Here is an 18152-nt window from a genome sequence, read left to right as displayed (position 1 = left end):
TTTTGTTAAGGATGTTTGTATCTGTGTTCATAAAAGATACTGACTCCGCTTTCTTGTAAGGTCTTTTTCAAGTTTTAGTGAGGGAATAATGCTGACCTTCTAAATGTGTTGGCAAAGGGGTGTCTGGCTGGCTTAGTCATTAGAATATACAACTCTTAATCTTGAAGTTGGGAGTTTGAGCCCCACATTGGGTGTAGAGAGTATTCAAATAAAATAAAATAAAAATATTAAAATGTGTTGGGCAGTGTTTCATCCAAGTGTTCCAAGTTCCCAAGTGTTTCCTGGCAAGTTATGTAGAATTTATTTTCTTTAAATGTTTGGCATAATCACTAGTAAACCCATCAGGGCCCAGAAATTCCTGTTTCAAGTTTTAAACTACAAATCAATTTCTTTAATCCAAATAATAATATTCAGATTATCTATTTCTTCTGAGGGATCTTTGGTGGTTGGTGTCTTTCAAAGAATTTATCCAATTCATGCAAGTTCTCAAATTCAGTGGCATAGCTGTTTCTATTATTCCTTTATTATCCTTTTAATATCTGTTAAGATATAGAGTGATGTGGGGGATCCCTGGGTGGCGCAGTGGTTTGGCGCCTGCCTTTGGCCCAGGGCGCGATCCTGGAGACCCGGGATCGAGTCCCACGTCGGGCTCCCGGTGCATGGAGCCTGCTTCTCCCTCTGCCTGTGTCTCTGTCTCTCTCTCTCTCACTGTGTGCCTATCATAAAAAAAAAAAAAAAAAAAAAAGATATAGAGTGATGTCACCTCTTATTCCTGATAATAGTAATTTGGGCCCTCTCTTTTTATTTTGTAGTTAGTCTGGCTAGAGGATCCATTTCTTTTTATTCCCTTTTTGTTCTTTTTAAGATTATATTTATTTATCTAAGAGAGCAGAGAAAGAGAGAGAGTACAAGTGGGGAGGGGGTAGGCAGAGGGAGAGGGAGAAGCGGACTCCCCAGTGAGCAGGGAGCCCACATGGGGCTCAATCCCAGGACCCTGGGATCACAACCTGAGCCGAAGGCAGACACCTAACTGACTGAGCCACCCAGGTGCCCCTAAAGAATCCATCTCATTGATTTTTTTTAAAGGCCTACCTTCTTGTTTCATTGACTTTTTTACCCTATTCTGTTATTTTCTATTGCACTGGTTTCTGATCTCTATTTTTTTACTCTGAGTTTAACTTATTTTCTAGTTTCTTACATGGACACTAATATAACTGATTTGAGATCTTTCTTCTTTCCTTCTACAAACTATGGTGCTATAAATTTCCCTCCAAACACTGCTTTTGCAGCAATCCAGTTTTTATTTATTTATTCATTAATTATTTATTTTTAGCAAACCAATTTTTTGAAAAGATTTTATTTATTTATTCATAAGAGACACACACACACACACACAGAGGCAGAGACAAAGGCAGAGGGAGAAGCAGGCTCCATGCAGGGAGCCCAACGTGGGACTTGATCCTGGGTCTCCAGGATCATGCCGTGGGCTGAAGGCAGTGCTAAACTGTTGAGCCACCAGGGCTGCCCAGCAAACCAATTTTTAAATGTGCTTTCATTATCATTCAGTTAAAAACACTTCTAATTTCTTTATGATTTATTCCTTTACTCATTGATTTTTGGGGTTATTTTTAGGTCTTTTTTTTTTTTTTTTTGCCTTAAAGATTTTATTTATTTATTCATGAGAGACACAGAGAGAGAGAAGGAGAGGCAGAGACACAGGCAGAGGGAGAAGCAGGCTCCATGCAGGGAGCCCGACCTGGGACCCGATCCTGGGTCTCCAGGATCATGCCCTGGGCCGAAGGCAGATGCCAAACCACTGAGCCACCCAGGCTGCCCTTTAGGTCTTTTAGGTCTTTTTTTTAGCACTGAGTTAATTTTCAGATTTTGGGACTTTTCTAGGTGTTTCATTTTTATTCATTTCTAATTAAATTCTATGTGATCAGAGAATTAAAATTAAATTAAATTAAAACTGTGGGTTTTAGTTTTCCTATCTAGTTGTTCTGTTTTGTAAAGGTATCTGGAGGGTTTCAAAACTATGCTGCTACCTCCATCTTCCCACTTGTCTTCCTAACCATATCTACTTTCAAGATTTTCCTATCTGTAATAGTCTAAATGCAACCAAAATGACCCAACTTAGTATACTAAATTATTCCTTTAATTCAATTAATTTAATAATTAATTCAATAAGTTTTTGTTATGCTTTGAACTATGTTTCTTCAAGTAAAACCACAGAATAATGAATACTTACTGTTATTTGCAAGAGTCAGTCCAATAAATGAACAAATAGGGCGAATTACCTCAGGTTTGATGCAATTTATTAGCCAGTCATTAGCATGTGGAAAAAGTGAACAGCAAAGCATTTGATTTTCATCTGAAAGAAGACAAAGTCAATTGTGTTTTAACATATTTGGAAAATATCAATTTATTTTTATTTTTTATATTTAAATATTTGAGATAATTACCGTTTTGAGGATTGTTAACACAGACACACAAAGTACTACACACTGAAGACCATAACTGATAGCTCTGGAATGTATTTTTATCCGACAAATTCAACTCATATTTTGAAAGAACTGTCCTATTTGGTTAAAAAAAAAAGGCAGCAAATTAATACAAATGTGTTTAAATCTTAAGCAATAAATAATGACAAAAAAATTTATGTTTTCTTACCTGAACAACTGTGTAAGAACTGTAATACAACCAGTTTCTCTAACAAGTGTTTGTCCACTCCCTCAAAAAAAGACATGTAATGCACCAATATGGCTTTTGTTATAATTTTGCAGAAGTGAAAAACATTTAAGTAGTACTTTTAATAAGCAACTTATAATCACTTTAAAGTATTACAAACACAGATTTACAATAAATATTTGTAATCACGACTATACATTGTCAATGCTCAGAGAATGACAGCATTCAAATTTCCTACAAAAATGAAAGAAATTTTAGCTAAGAGCTACATGGAATTTAAGGCCATTGTTGGCTGATACAGTAAACACAGCAACTAAATGGCTAATTCAGTGGAAAACAACCAAACTAATCAACAAATCCCTTTTTGCTTTCAAAGCTGTTCCTTTACAATGCTATTTAATATTTAAATAACACAAATCACTTAACCTATTTCTTATAACAAATATTAAACAAATATATGCTATTCTCTTTTCTTTAAAGCTAGTAGTTCTCAGAAGTTAGTAAGATATAGGGGCTTCTGGGTGGCTCAGTCCGACTCTTGATCTCAGGGTTTTGAGTTCAAACCCTAAGTTGGGCTCCAGGCTGGGTGTGGAGCCTACTTAAAAAAAAAAAAAAAAAAAAAAGATACTGATTTATAAAGACTAGAATAAAAGGGAGAATGGCTATTTCAATGTATTATTTTAAAAAATGTTTCTACAACACAAAAGAATGTACTTACTATTATTTGAAACTAGAACCAAAATAACATAGACAGTCATTCTTTTCAAATTTGTGTTTGAATCATTATTAGTTAAGAATGAAGTTAAGTCTTCAAACAATTCTGAAGTGCACAAAGTCTGCTGACAGTAAACTGAAAAATAAAAATTTCAATTTCTATGCATTAGCACAAGTTTTAAAAAATGCTGAGCAAAATATAAAGTTCCCAAAGAGAGATACCTGGGTAGTTCAGTGGTTGGGCATCTATCTGCCTGGTCTCGGGGCGTGATCCTGGGGTCCCAGGATCAAGTCCTGCATAGGGCTCCCTGCATGGAGCCTGCTTCTCCCTCTGCCTATATCAATGCCTCTCTCTCTGCATCTCTTATGAATAAATAAATAAAAATCTTTATTTTATATAAGTATAAATTTTAAATATATATTTATATATTATATATAAATGTAATTTTATATAAATATAAAAATTTTAAAAATAAAGTTGCCAAACAGTTCTCAACAAGATCTCAATTTTTTTTATTTTTATTTATTTATGATAGTCACAGAGAGAGAGAGAGAGAGAGAGAGAGAGAGGCAGAGACACAGGCAGAGGGAGAAGCAGGCTCCATGGACCAGGAGCCCGACGTGGGATTCGATCCCAGGTCTCCAGGATCGCGCCCTGGGCCAAAGGCAGGCGCTAAACCACTGCACCACCCAGGGATCCCCCAAGATCTCAATTTTTAAAAAGATATTATTTATTTATCTGACAGAGACAGAGAGAATACAAGCAGGGGGAAAGGCAGGCAGAAGGAGAGGGAGAAGCAGACTTCCTGCTGAGCAGCGAGCTCAAGGCAGGGCTTGATCCCAGGACCCTAAGTTCATTACCTGAGTCAAAGGCAGATGCTTAGCCAACCAAGGTACCCAGATGTCCTAATCAGATCTCATCTCATTGACATTTATTAGTCATGCAACAAAATTTCTGACAAATTAATATGTGCTTACTCAATTAACAGACCAAAAAAAGCAGTACCTTAATCAGAAATACTTAACTGAGGCTCTAAAATATGTACACAATCTCCTATAATTTCTAATAAAAACTTAACAAAAAAATCAAATAGGAAAAAAAATTAAGAGTAAGTAAAACACAGCAAAAGAAAAATTTTAGAAAATTCAGTAACCTGCTTTAGAAAATAGACAAACGGGGGGATCCCTGGGTGGCGCAGCGGTTTGGCGCCGGCCTTTGGCCCAGGGCGCGATCCTGGAGACCCCGGATCGAATCCCCCATCAGGTTCCCAGTGCATGGAGCCTGCCTTCTCCCTCTGCCTGAGTCTCTGCCTCTCTCTCTCTCTCTCTGTGACTATCATAAATAAATAAATAAAAAATTTAAAAAAAAAAAAGAAAATAGACAAATGGGATTCCTGGGTGGCTCGGCGGTTTGGCGCCTGCCTTTGGCCCAGGGTGTGATCCTGGAGTCCCGGGATCGGGTCCTGAGTCGGGCTCCCAGCATGGAGCCTGCTTCTCCCTCTGCCTGTGTCTCTGCCTCTCTCATTCTATGTCTATCATGAATAAATAAATAAAATCTTAAAAAAAAATAGACAAATGATGCTTGTACTATTTTTTTAAATTTTTATTTATTTATGATAGTCACACAGAGAGAGAGAGGCAGAGACACAGGCAGAGGGAGAAGCAAGCTCCATACACCGGGAGCCCGACGTGGGATTTGATCCCGTGTCTCCAGGATCGCGCCCTGGGCCAAAGGCAGGCGCCAAACCGCTGCACCACCCAGGGATCCCTGCTTGTGCTATTTTTAAGAACTTTCTAGAAATTGGGCAGCCTGGGTGGCCCAGCGGTTTAGCGCCGCCTTCAGCTGAGGGCCTGATCCTGAAGACTCGGGATCGAGTCCCACGTAAGATTCCCTGCATGGAGCCTGCTTCTCTCTCTCTGCCTGTGTCTGCCTCTCTCTGCTTGTGTCTCTGCCTCTCTCTCTCTTCTCTCTCTGTCACTCATGAATAGATAAAAAATCTTTAAAGAAAAAAAAAAAGAACTTTCTAGAAATTAAAATATCTTTTTTTTTATTTTTAGTTTTTTAGAAATTAAAATATCTTTCCAAAAATCCAAAATGATACCTTACAGTAGGGTTGTGTGTGTGTGTGTGTGATATAATAATAAACAGAATTTTTAAAAAATCATTTGAGAGCACCTGACTGGCTCAGTCAGAAGAGCATGCAACTCTTGATTTGAGGTCGTGAGTTTTGAGCCCTACACAGGGTGCAGAGATTACTAAAAACAAAACAAAACAAAACAAACCTTAAAAAAATAAAATCTTTTAAAAAATGATTTGAACACAGAGATATAGTTAGTATTTTATCAATTATTTAGAACCACCTATTAGACTTTCTCTCAAAGGCAAGAACAGTGTCTCATTTATCCCAATGACTAGCACACAGCTTGGTTCCTACCAACTGATGAATAAATATTTACGGATGAAAAATTTTAGGGGCACTTGGGTGGCTCAATCAGCTAAGCATCCAACTCTTGATCTCAGCTCAGGTCTTGATCTCAGAGTCATGAGTTCAAGTGTTGCATTAAAAAAAAATTTAAGAATAGAAAGTTGTTTGACAAACCAATACTTTTTTTTTTTTTTTTTAAAGAGCACTGCTTTATTTATTTATGATAGTCACAGAGGGGGGGGGGGAGCAGAGACACAGGCAGAGGGAGAAGCAGGCTCCATGCACCGGGAGCCTGATGTGGGATTCGATCCCGGGTCTCCAGGATCGCGCCCTGGGCCAAAGGCAGATGCCAAACCGCTGCGCCACCCAGGGATCCCCGACAAACCAATACTTTTGATTCAACTTCATTTTGGGTATACTATAAGAATACGTTACATAAATTTCCATACCTAGAGCATATTTATCCACATACAAGATGTTGTAGTTATCTTTGTCTTTTGTTTCAAATATGGAGATATATGGAGAATGAACTTAATAGAAAAACCAGAGGTAGACCCACTACATAGGCAAATTCATGAAACATTAATAACATCTAAATCAATGTGAAAAAGATCTTTTTAATGTGTTAGAATAGCTGGACTGCCACATAAAAAAGATAAAAGATTAAACTGGAGCATTCATCATGCCATAACCCAGGGTAATTAAAAAGGAAAATATGAAAGTAAAAATAAAACTATACTAGTACCAAAAGTACACGTGGCTGGATTCCCTAGGACCTGAGAGTATGGAAAACTTTCCTATGACTCAAAATCCAGAAGCAAAAAGGGGAAAGAATGATTAATTCTATTTTTGTAAAAAAATAAAAGACTTCTGCATGACAAAAAAAAAAGAAAAAGCTAAGCACAGTGAGAGAGTGAAAAAAAAAGTTTCCAACTAATGGCAAGAAAAATTGTGAAGGATTTTGAAATGAACAAAAATGAGTACTGAATGTCCAATCTAGCACACCCTTCTAGATTATCTGAGTCTTTCACTGTCTTTGGGCTATTTTACATCTCTGTAATTTGTAGAAAACTGTTAGTAATCCAAGTCATTCATTTTTGTAAAGAGATTTATTTATTTTGAGAGAGCACAAGAGTACACATGAGCAGGAGGGCAGAAGGAGAGGGAGAAAGAATCTCACGTGGAGCACCACGCAGGGCTTGATCTCACAACCCTGGGATCATAACTTGAGCTAAAATCAAAAGTCAGATGCTTAATCAACTGCACCACCCAGGTGCCCCAGTTTATTCTTGACTGCAGAAAGGGAAAACATTTTGGTCAGTCAAATGCAACTGACTGTTGCTCTATGGATATTGACCAGTTTGTGCCTACTTACAAATCTACTTCAGTATTCCCAAATGCCTATGTTGTTTTTTGTCATTGCTTTTGAAACAGTTGTCATATTTTACTGGTTCCTTCATTAGTTAATACATGAAATAAAATCTTTAGCATGCATGAATTTAGATAGATAGATAGATAAAATAAAATAAAATAAAATAAAATAAAATAAAATAAAATAAAATAAAATAAAATAAAATACCTGGATAAAACTATCCAGACACGTAAAAAAGGAATTTAATTCTAAAATTACTTTTTTAGTAGTTTGTTGAAATATAACACAATGCCTGAAGGATAATGAAAAAAAGTTTTCATGTTTTACCACTTTGTTCTGCAACAGCTCCTAATGTATATAAGGCTGCTTCTTTTACCATGCTATGTTCACTTGACTTTGCAAGGTTTTTTATAAACATCAAACCACCAATTTCCCGAAAATAAACACCTGCATTACCTATAGGGTGCAAGACAAAACAAAACATAAATCATATTATAAGTCTTTTAAGGAGAAAATAAATCACATGAACATAGCAACATAGCATGTAGAGTAACTGAGTTGAAGAGAAAGAACCATGAATATTTCACATATCAAAATACTAAAGAACTAGAATCACAGATAAAAATACACTATCATGTCTTACTGTTTTGTTGACAAATTGAATGAATAGTGACCAAAGCTTCCTTTTGTGAGAAAGGGTTGTCCATTTGATACTTCAGGCACTCCAATAATAAGTTCAGGTCAGTCTTCATTTCTAAAGACCAAAAATTTCATTTTTTAAAAAACCAGATGTTTCCTTTAAAAAATTAACCATTTAAAGTTCACTTTTTAGATATATATCTTTATGTTTGTTTTTAAAATAATTATATATTCCTTTTATAATCAAACAGTAAAGATATATAAAAGAAAGGTATTCCTTAAATAACTTGAAATACTTATAATTATTTGGTTTTTCCTTTGCATGAAATATAAGAATACAAAACTCAAATATTATTTAAATAAAACTACATTGTTTTAAACATCTGTCATTTAGAAATGAACTGAATAAAAATGAAAATGTAATATATTGGAACTTGTGGGATGCTACCAAAACAGTATTTGAGAGGAAATTTGCAATGCTAAATGCTTATATTATAAAAGAAGAAAGGACTTCTGACACCTGGGTGGCTCAGTCAGTTAAATGTCTGCCTTTGGCTCAGGCCATGATCCCAGGGTCCTGGGATTGAGCCCCATGTTGGGCTCCCTGCTCAGTGGGGAGCCTGCTTCTCCCCTTCCCTCTGCCACTACCTGTGCTCGTGCTCTATCTCTATCAAATAAATACAATCCGTTTTTTTTTTTTTTTAAAGAAAAGTCTCAATGACCTCAGCTTCCATCTTAAGAAACTATAAAAACAGTAAGTTAGGGGATCCCTGGGTGGCTCAGTGGTTTAGCGCCTGCCTTTGGCCCGGGGCATGGTCCTGGAGTCCCGGAATCGAGTCCCGTGTCGGGCCCCACATCGGGCTCCCTGCAAGAAGCCTGCTTCTCCCTCTGCCTATGTCTCTGCTTCTCTCTCTCAGTCTGTGTCTCTCATGAATAAATAAATAACATCTTTTAAAAAAATTAAGGAAGAACTACTACTAATTATACACAAACTTTTCCAAAAGTTTACGGAAAAGGAACACTTCCCAACTTATTCTCTGAGGTCAGCATTACCCTAATACGAAAACCAAAGCCATTAGAAAGAGACAAAAGACAACTTAAGACCAATATCCCTCATGAATATTCATGTAGAGTCTAAACAATTTTAGCAAACTGAATCTAAAAACATATTAAAATAATAATACATCATGACCAAGTGGGTTTATCCTAAGATTCAGGGTTGACTAAAGATACGAAAAATCAATTCATGTAATATGACAAACATGTAAAATCATATAGTCAACTCAACTGATGCAGAAAAAGCATTTGATAAAATTCAACATTCATTTCTGATAAAAAGAAATTCAGCAAACTTGGAAGAAAAGAAAATCTCCTCAATCTAAAAATGTATATCTATAAAAAAGAAGAAGAAAAGCCCTACTGTAAACGTAATACTTAAGAGAAAAAGACTGAATTATTTTTCCCTGAGATCAGGAACAAGACAGAGATGTTTAACATTGTACTGGGAGTCTAGCCAATGTCATTCTGTTTAACATTCTATTTAATATCGTACTAGAGAGCTTAGCCAGTGCCATGAAGTGAGAAAAAGAAATAAAAGGCATTCAAATTAGGAAGGACGTAGTAAAACTATCTGCCTTCCTATACAACAAGACCTATATAGATCATCTGACGGAATCTACAAAAGAGCTACTAGCACAACTGAGTATAGTAAGATTTCAGCACTTCCATTTTCCTATAAAATTCTTCACTATCGGGACGCCTGGGTGGCTCAGTGGTTGAGCGTCTGCCTTTTGGCTCAGGGAGTGATCCTGGTATCCAGGATCGGGTCCCACATCTAGCTCCTTGCAGGGAGCCTGCTTCTTCCTCTGCCTGGGTCTCTGCCTCTCTCTGTGTCTGTCATGAATAAATAAATATATAAAATATTTTTTAAAAAATTTCACTATAGCCTTTAAACAATTTCTTCTCTTGGTTTTAACGATTTAAATTAAATTGTATGTATATTTTGACATAATGCTTGAATTAACACTTAAAGTTCTCCAAAATATAGGATGAAGAGAAAAGGTAAAAATACAGAGGAACACACTAAAAGAAACTTGTATCTATTGTCAATCAATATTTAGTCTTCCTCTTAAAAGAAATTCAACTGACAATTTGGTTCAAGAAAATTATTCATGATTCAATTTGTTAGAAAAACCACAGTACAAAGGTTATCACTAAGTAGTCTTGGAGCAACAACAAACATTTATTGATCATATTCTACATTAATAGAGACTGTAAGAAGGTTAGTTTGGCTGTATGGATAGCAATAAACCACTCATCATCAACAATATGCCACAAGAGGATTTTTTTTTTTTTTTAAAGATTTTACAGGCATCCCAACACAAGAGGACTTTTGATGAGGCATGGTGATTTTCAATTCTAGGCACAAAGGCAGAAAACAAGAAACTTCTTCGTGTATTCCTCTATTCCTCGCTGTACTCCCCTCTTCTACTTTGATGTTTTCTATTATAATCCCTCCCTTCCCAAAGCACCTAATGACATTTACAACTCCGTTTTATCTTCTCCAGCCTATGCAACCTAGTTCCTTCAATACTTCCTAAAAGAAAATAAAAGAAAATAAAGATTTATTCTTTCTTCCTAAAAGAAAATAAAATTCTTCCCTTCCTAAAGAAAATAAAAACTCAAGTATATACAATACAAAAGCACAAGTTATAAAAGAAAATTGGAGAAATTTGACTTAAAATTGAAATTTTTGGAGCTTCAAAAGATATCAAGAATGTGAAAAGACAACTGACAGAAGGGAAGAATACATCTACAAATCAGGAATCTGATCAAGGGCTTGTGTTCAGAACATAAAAGAACTTTTTTTCATATAGAGAACTCTTAAAACTCAATAACAAAAAGATAACCAAATTAAGAAGTATAGACATTTCTCCAAAGAAGATCTACAAAATGTCAATTAGTATATGAAAAGATGCTCAACATCATCATTAGTCATTAAGAAAATAAAAAACAAAACCCCAATTAGATACCACTTCACATACCACTAGGATGGCTATAGTTAAAAAGGCAGATTATGACAAGTGTTGACCAAGGATCTGAAGAAACTGGAGCACTTATACATTGCTGTAGGAATGTAAAATGGTACAGTCACTTTGGCAAAAAGGTGTAGCAGTTCCTTAAAAGGTCAAATATAAATTTATCATAGACTCAGCAATTCTACTACTAAATATATACTCAAGAGAAATGAAAACATGTCACACAAAAACTTGTACATGAATATTCACAACATTAGTCATAACCTCCAAACAGTGAAAACCCAAATTTCCATCACCTCTGGAATGGATAAACAAAATATGATAAATCCATTCAATGGAATATTATTTGGCAACAAACAGGAATGAAGATACTGAAACTACCTGAATAATCCTTGAAAATATTGTACTAAGTGAAAGAAGACAGCCACAAAAGCCCACATATTGTATGATTCAATTTATATGTCCAGAATAGGCAAGTCTAGAGACAAAAAATAGATTTGTGGTTGCCTACAGTTGGGAAGGGGGATGTGACCAATAAAGGGTACAGGGTTTCTTTGGGGGTAATAAAAAATGCCCTAAAATTGATTGTAATGATGATACAACACTGTGAATATATTAAAAACAACTGAATTGTGTCTTTTAAATGGGCAAATTGTGTGTTATGTCAATTATATTTTTAAAAAGCTATTCTATATACAAAAATCAAATCACTGGTATGCTTTGCAGTTGTCTGAATGACCAAAGTAACCCCAATCTCAGTTCTTTTGGGTAACTAATATGGATACTGGGAAAGAGAAAGTCCCCCTTCTCTTTTTTAAGATTTTATTTATTTATTCATGAGAGACACACAGAGAGAGGCAGAGACACAGGCAGAGGAGCAGCAGGCTCCCCACAGGGAGCCCGATGTGGGACTCGATCCCAGGACCCTGGGATCATAACCTGAGCCGAAGGCAGACCTCAACCACTGAGTCACCCAGGTATCCCTGAGACAGTTTCTCTTTTCTAAATCTCAAACTGTATGTAAATTTGGCTACTCACTTTCAAGGCCAAACTTTGGGCCTCTGTCATTAGTCAGAACAGGTCTACCAGTAACATTCTCAAACCTATTTTTTTACTTTTGGAATATTATCCGTAATTCTTTCAACTGTCTTACTTCCTTATTATTTTTTTTAAAAGATTTTATTTATTTATTTATTCATGAGAGACACAAAGAGAGAGAGGCAGAGACACAGGAAGAGGGTGAAGCAGGCTCCATGCAGGGAGCCCAATGTGGGACTCGATCCTGGGACTCCAGGATCACATGCCCTGAGCAGAAGGCAGACGCCCAATCGCTAAGCCACCCAGGTGTCCCTTTTATATTTATTCCTTGACCCCTAAGATCTTTAATGCCTTTACTCCTGTTCACTGAGGCTTCTAGTTTCATTTCCTTCCCTATTCATCCTAGATCCCATGATTCATCACCTCAACCATTACTTGCTCAGATTCCTTTGACTACTTGTTCTTCTAGTAAAGATGTCCTATAATCCTAACCATGACTCAAAAACACATTCCTTTCTCTGCTTTTTCAGCCCAAATTTGGGCATTGCTAAAGGGAAAAAAATTAATTATGCCATTACAAATATTTGGTATGCATTCCAAGTTATAATCCCTAACTCTACTCAGCAATCCCATCCATGGTCAGCTCTCTCACACCCTTCCGCTTCCTCTGCCATTTTCCTCAACAGCTATTTCAAATCTTCAGTTTTTAAACCTCCAACCCCATCCCACATCTCTCTTTTCCATTTTGTTTTAATTGAGTTTCCCCAGAAGCAGACAAGGAGACAAGGATTTGAACATTAAGTACTTGAGAAAAAGAGATAGGACAGGAAGGTGGACAGAAGCAAGTTATTATTAAGGATAACTGGAGCTTCACTCCACAAGGAAACTCTGGGAGCCAAGGTGGAACCATGTGTCTCAGAGTCATCCCCACCAAAAGGTGAAGAGTATTTATTCATCAATTCCAAACACTCATTTGTTTAGGGCTACTCTCAGGGAAAGGGTCATTAATTATCTGGCATTCTCTGGATTGCCTTGCTCTCTGGGCAAAAGCATATTACAAATGCCAAGATAAATCCTCAAAAAGACACAGATTTTAGGCCTGAGAGGACTCCCCACTTTGCACAACACAGAATTCCTACAAAATATTTACATCCATACTCATTCTTTTTTTTTTTTTTTAAGATTTTATTTATTTATTCATGACAGACACACAGAGAGAGGCAGAGACACAGAGGGAGAAGCAGGCTCCCCGCAAGGAGCCCGATGTGGGACTCGATCCCAGATCCTGGGATCACGCCCTCAGCCAAAGGCAGACACTCAACCGCTAAGCCACCCAGGCGTCCTGCCACACTCATTCTTATCTCTTCTTCCACAATATTAGACCAGGTATCTAGTGCCCTACCTTTTTGTTCATGGTTAATCCATTCACCTATGTTCTGGGACCTTCTATAGTAACTACAACTAGTATACTTTGGTAGTTTTTTTTTTTCCTGTCCAGAATGATTTCCTTTCTTTTTGCGGTTCTTTGGAGAACTCTTCCTCACAACTCTTGAGTTTCCTAGTGGTATGAACTGATATATTTCCTTTCTTGCTTGAATTAGTTTGAGTTGGTTTCTCTCACATACAACTCAAATGGCACATGACTTCTTAAAAATCTATTCATTTAACAAATGTTTATTGCCTGTCTACTATGCATCCACTCTACCAGATGTGGATTCTGATTTCAAGGAACTCAAAATCTGGTGATGGAGAAAAACAGAGAAAGATGTGGGTAATTCCCATAGTGTAATAAATGGTCTTATAGGGGCATCTACAGTTATCCCCTCTCCAGGTTCCCCAACCTCCCCCTCTCCAGAATCTCCATTCCCTCTTCATATATTCTCTTGTCTCTACTCCCCTTACAAGGTTCCCTTAATATTATAGTCTCCCGCTACCTATTGCCATATATCTTCAGTCAAGATGTTTTTTTTAAGATTTTTTTATTATAATTCATGAGAGTCAGAGAGAAGAGAGGCAGAGACATAGGCAGAAGAAGCAGGCTGCCTGATGTGGGACTTGATCGCAGGACCCCCTGATCATGACCTGAGCCGAGGGCAGACACAACCCACTGAGTCACCCAGGTGCTACTTCAGTCAAGCTTTTAAGAGAAAGGTATTTATACTATCTCCAGATTCTTATTTCCTACCCAAACTTCAATATACTGCAATCTGGCTGAAATGTATTTAGTTTACTCTTAATAAAACAAATGATCTCCTAAATACAAAATCTGGTGGATAATTCAGTCGTCAGCTGTGGATATTTGACACCAGTGAGCTCAAGCAATCTTTCTCCTGAAGTATTCTCCTAAGTCTGATTTCCAAAATTCCACATTCCTGAGTCTCCTTTCACCTTTCTGAAATGTTTTTTTCTGTCATTTTTTTGAAAGCCCTCTTCCTCAGCCAAATCCTTACATGATGGTGTGCATTAAGGAACACCATTTTCCATCCTTTTTTTTTTCTTAATACTTCCTCTGTAGTCAATCTCCTCCATGCCCATAGACATAATTTCCATCTTTCTAAGGATGACTCTGAAACCTGTACCTCTATTTGGTGGTGGTTCTCTCAGGTTCCCACCGTTCTTTACATATCTCTATTAAACCAGCTACCATATGGTATTCTAATTATCAGCCTACCTTTACCTATTAGGTCAGTAATCTGAAGTCAGTGAGACAGGCAGGGTAGATGCACAATAAATATGTATGTAAACTGCTGAATATTTTTTTTCATTTCCTGGATCTTGTCAGATAATTTGCAGTATATCCCACAAATAGACATAAAATTAATTCGATATATAATCCATTAATTTCTCACCTTGTATCTTCTTTGTGTCCTCACTTGCCATGCTCATCTGTATTTTCCTTACTTCATCTATAAGATAAAGGTATTTTCTCAATTTAAATCAATGTTTGAGAATTCCAGAATTATAAGTGTAAAGGAGTAGGGAAAAATAGTTTTCCTGAAGCCAGAAAAGCAGGGAGTAAACCTACAACTTCCTAAATATGTGATACAAGTTGTGCTTAACTTCTCTGAGTTTCCTCATCTACAAAATAGGAAATTCCTTTTTTTTTTTTTAAGATTTTATTTATTTACTCATAGAGACAGAGGGAGAGAGGCAGAGACACAGGCAGAGGGAGAAGCAGGCTCCATGCAGAGAGCCCCACATAGGACTCGATCCAGGGTCTCCAGGATCACGCCCTGGGCTGCAGGTGGCGCTAAACCACTGCACCACCGGGGCTACCCCAGAAATTCCTAATTTATAAAGTTGTTACAAGAATTAAATTTGAAGATATACATACATGCATGTGGCATTTGCTTAAGTACTACAGGCATTCAACAGATTTTATTAAATAAATATAAAAATGGTTGGTTAACTGAATCTAACTGATCCTCTCTGGTTCTGCTTCCTCATTTTCCCTTATGGTTCTGCTTCCTTATTTTCTTTCCTGTATTTTCATCCCATCATTTCTGACTGGTCATCCCTCCATGAATCAGAAATTTAAAACACACACATACCCTTAAGAACTCAATTTCTCCACACAAGCTAAGCTTAATATTAAAAATTTATTTTTCTAACAACCCATGTTTTTTTCAACGTAGTATTCTACTATTAAATTCTTTGTTTATCTATCACTGGTTAGAAGAATTTTTAAAATAACCACCAACTCTGATATGGCATCTTACATGCTAAATTATTTTTTTAGAAAAATCTATCCAAGTCCGATTAACTTCTTAAAGCAATACAATAGGACTCACAGAACTCTAGAATTCTTTTACTCCAACACTACATGGTTAGTGGGAAATAGCTACTTACCCATTCTATTTTTTTTTCTCACTCTCAGAATGAAAATAAAATCCCCCCAAAATTAATAACAAATGTTAGAATCTTTTATAAAGTAAATTTAAATATATATCAGCTTTGCCACTTTTTTTTAACCTAGGTATTCCATTAAAATGGACTATGGTACCATATGTGGATTTTTGCTTTGTGAAGGAATTTAAGGACTATTTCCTTAGTTTTAATTAGTCAGAACTAATTATAAAGCCTTTAGATATAGTTTTATGTTTAAAAAGGAATATAACTTTAAAATCTAAATGTCTTGAAACTAATACTCTACCTTCCCTTCCCTTTGTCTGTCTTATACTGTTTTCTAATAAATGGTTACTTTGCACAGTAAAATTAAACACAGTTTTCCAACTGCCTAGGAGCATTAATACAAGTCATCTTATTTACTAGCTAAGTGCTTGGAAACATCCACAGCAAAGGACAAGTCGTATGTTCAAGGATTGGTAATTATAAAATATAGTCTATTTCCCAACACGAAAGTATCTTCAATAAAGCAGATAGTGTTTTCCGTAATTTAGTGAAGATGCAAGCTGCAGTGAACGAAATTTCAAAATGATCTGCTGTGTTCTCACAGGGCTGGGGAGGGGGAAGGGTTCCCAGGTACGGGAAGAAACTATCCCACTTACAGGTTTAATTCAGTCCACTCCTCAAAACTGTGCTGTTAGATGCAAAGTCAAGCAAGAAAACTGAAAAGTACGCCTTCCCTTGGCCTAGAAACTGTTAACATGAAAAGCTTTTGCAGGCATCCTTCCGGGTAAGGCTGGCGGGCTGAAAAATCCCACACTAACTGTCGTCACCGAGCGCCTGAGCGCGGATCCTCAGCTGGGCCTCATACACCGTGGAACGAGGCCCTCTGGTAGGGGAAGCCAGGGAGAAAGGGCCGCGACGGTTTAAGCAGATGGAGAACTAACAGGTGCAGAGGACAAGCGAAGGGCCCCGGAGCGCGCCCCCACCGCGCCCACGTTCCCAGGCGGGGGACACGAGCAGCCATTCCGCACCCGGCCTCACCCGGCCTCACCCGGCCTCACCAGGCCTCACCAGGCCTCACCAGCCCCCGGCAGTGCACACGGTGGCGACGCCCGCCCTCTCCAAGGAGGGGAGCCTCCCTGCACCCCGTGTTCCCAGGGGCGCTCACCCGGGCTGGGAGCCCTCTCCTGGGGGCACAGGTCCGCCCCAGGCCCCGTCGTCTCACACCGCGGCCCTCCCACTCCCGCCAGGGGCCGGTGCTGGTCACAGGGCGAGGCCCGGCCCAGCGGCCGAGGGTCCTCCCCACGGGTTCCCACGCCGGAGGGCCTGGGGGTTCTCGGAAACTGCCGGGCTCCAGAAGCCTGACTAACCGGCCGCCGTGGGCGCGAGGGCGGCGCCGCCCAGGCCCGCTGCCTCCTCAGGAAGGCCGTTCCCGCCAGCTCCCGCCACCCCTCACGGCAGTGGGTTAAGGGCACCGGCGGGCTGACCTGGGCCTCCTGGACACGGTCGGGCGCCGGGGCAGGGCCTCTGCCCTCAAGTCGCACCGCGCCGGGTTCCCGCCCGTTCTCCCTCGCGGGCGGCCTACAACGGCGCGGGCCTGGATTTCCCGCCCAATGGGTCGGGCCCACTTCCGTGGGCGGGACTTCCGTGGGCGGGGCTCCCGGACGCTGCCCACCCACTCCCGGCCCACGCAGTGTCCCTCCGCGGAGCACCGCTCCTCCACATTGCCGAGGCGGATCCCGGGTATCAAGAGCGTGGATGGCGTATGTTGGCAAATTGAATTGAAATTTAAAAGTATGATTCAATTAAAAAAAAAAAAGAGTATGGATGCAGTATCTTTGAGTGGTAGAAAGTCTCAACGTGAATGTGAAATCCGATCTCACTACCCCGGTTTTCGGATTTTCTTTGCTCAGAGGGGCGCTTGCAGCAGGGAGTTAGGCGAGCGGGCTCGGGTGGAGGAGGCTGCATCTGAGACGGTGGCTGCAGGGCTCAGCGCAGGTGAAGCGGCCATTGCACCGAGCCTGGTCCCCAGCCTCCTGTCCTTGTTTATTTTTATTTTTTTTTAATCTTTTTTATTTTTAATTTTATTTTATTTATTTATGATAGGCACACAGTGAGAGAGAGAGGCAGAGACACAGGCAGAGGGAGAAGCAGGCTCCATGCACCGGGAGCCCGACGTGGGATTCAATCCTGGGTCTCCAGGATCGCGCCCTGGGCCAAAGGCAGGCGCCAAACCGTTGCGCCACCCAGGGATCCCTCCTGTCCTCGTTTAATGATAAAACTATACGTTTGAAATATTGGTCTTTTCATATAGTGACGTTCCTCAAATGTCCCTTGCTAAAATCGATGCATGGCTTAAGTTCATTATTTAAGACTGTAAGAAAAAAA

At 38.8% G+C, this 18152-nt stretch overlaps 1 protein-coding gene across 1 annotated transcript in view; it reads right to left on the bottom strand.

The window, feature by feature from the left end:
- Nucleotides 1-14795, bottom strand: part of TERB1 (telomere repeat binding bouquet formation protein 1) — a 43621-nt gene extending 28826 nt beyond the window's left edge. Inside the window, exons 1-7 of the mRNA XM_041773058.1 lie at nt 14765-14795; nt 7844-7954; nt 7528-7656; nt 3407-3538; nt 2671-2731; nt 2463-2578; nt 2249-2371 (exon numbers count right to left, since the gene is read on the bottom strand). Of these exons, the coding sequence (XP_041628992.1) occupies nt 2249-2371; nt 2463-2578; nt 2671-2731; nt 3407-3538; nt 7528-7656; nt 7844-7954; nt 14765-14795 (703 nt within the window). The remainder of the gene's footprint in view (nt 1-2248; nt 2372-2462; nt 2579-2670; nt 2732-3406; nt 3539-7527; nt 7657-7843; nt 7955-14764) is intronic.
- Between the last annotated feature and the right edge of the window lie 3357 nt (nt 14796-18152).

Source organism: Vulpes lagopus, chromosome 10 (assembly GCF_018345385.1).
Source record: "Vulpes lagopus strain Blue_001 chromosome 10, ASM1834538v1, whole genome shotgun sequence".
In the NCBI taxonomy this organism is placed as follows: Eukaryota; Metazoa; Chordata; class Mammalia; order Carnivora; family Canidae; genus Vulpes; species Vulpes lagopus.
Note: the sequence above shows the minus strand (reverse complement) of the source record. Positions and strands in the feature narration are given on the sequence as shown.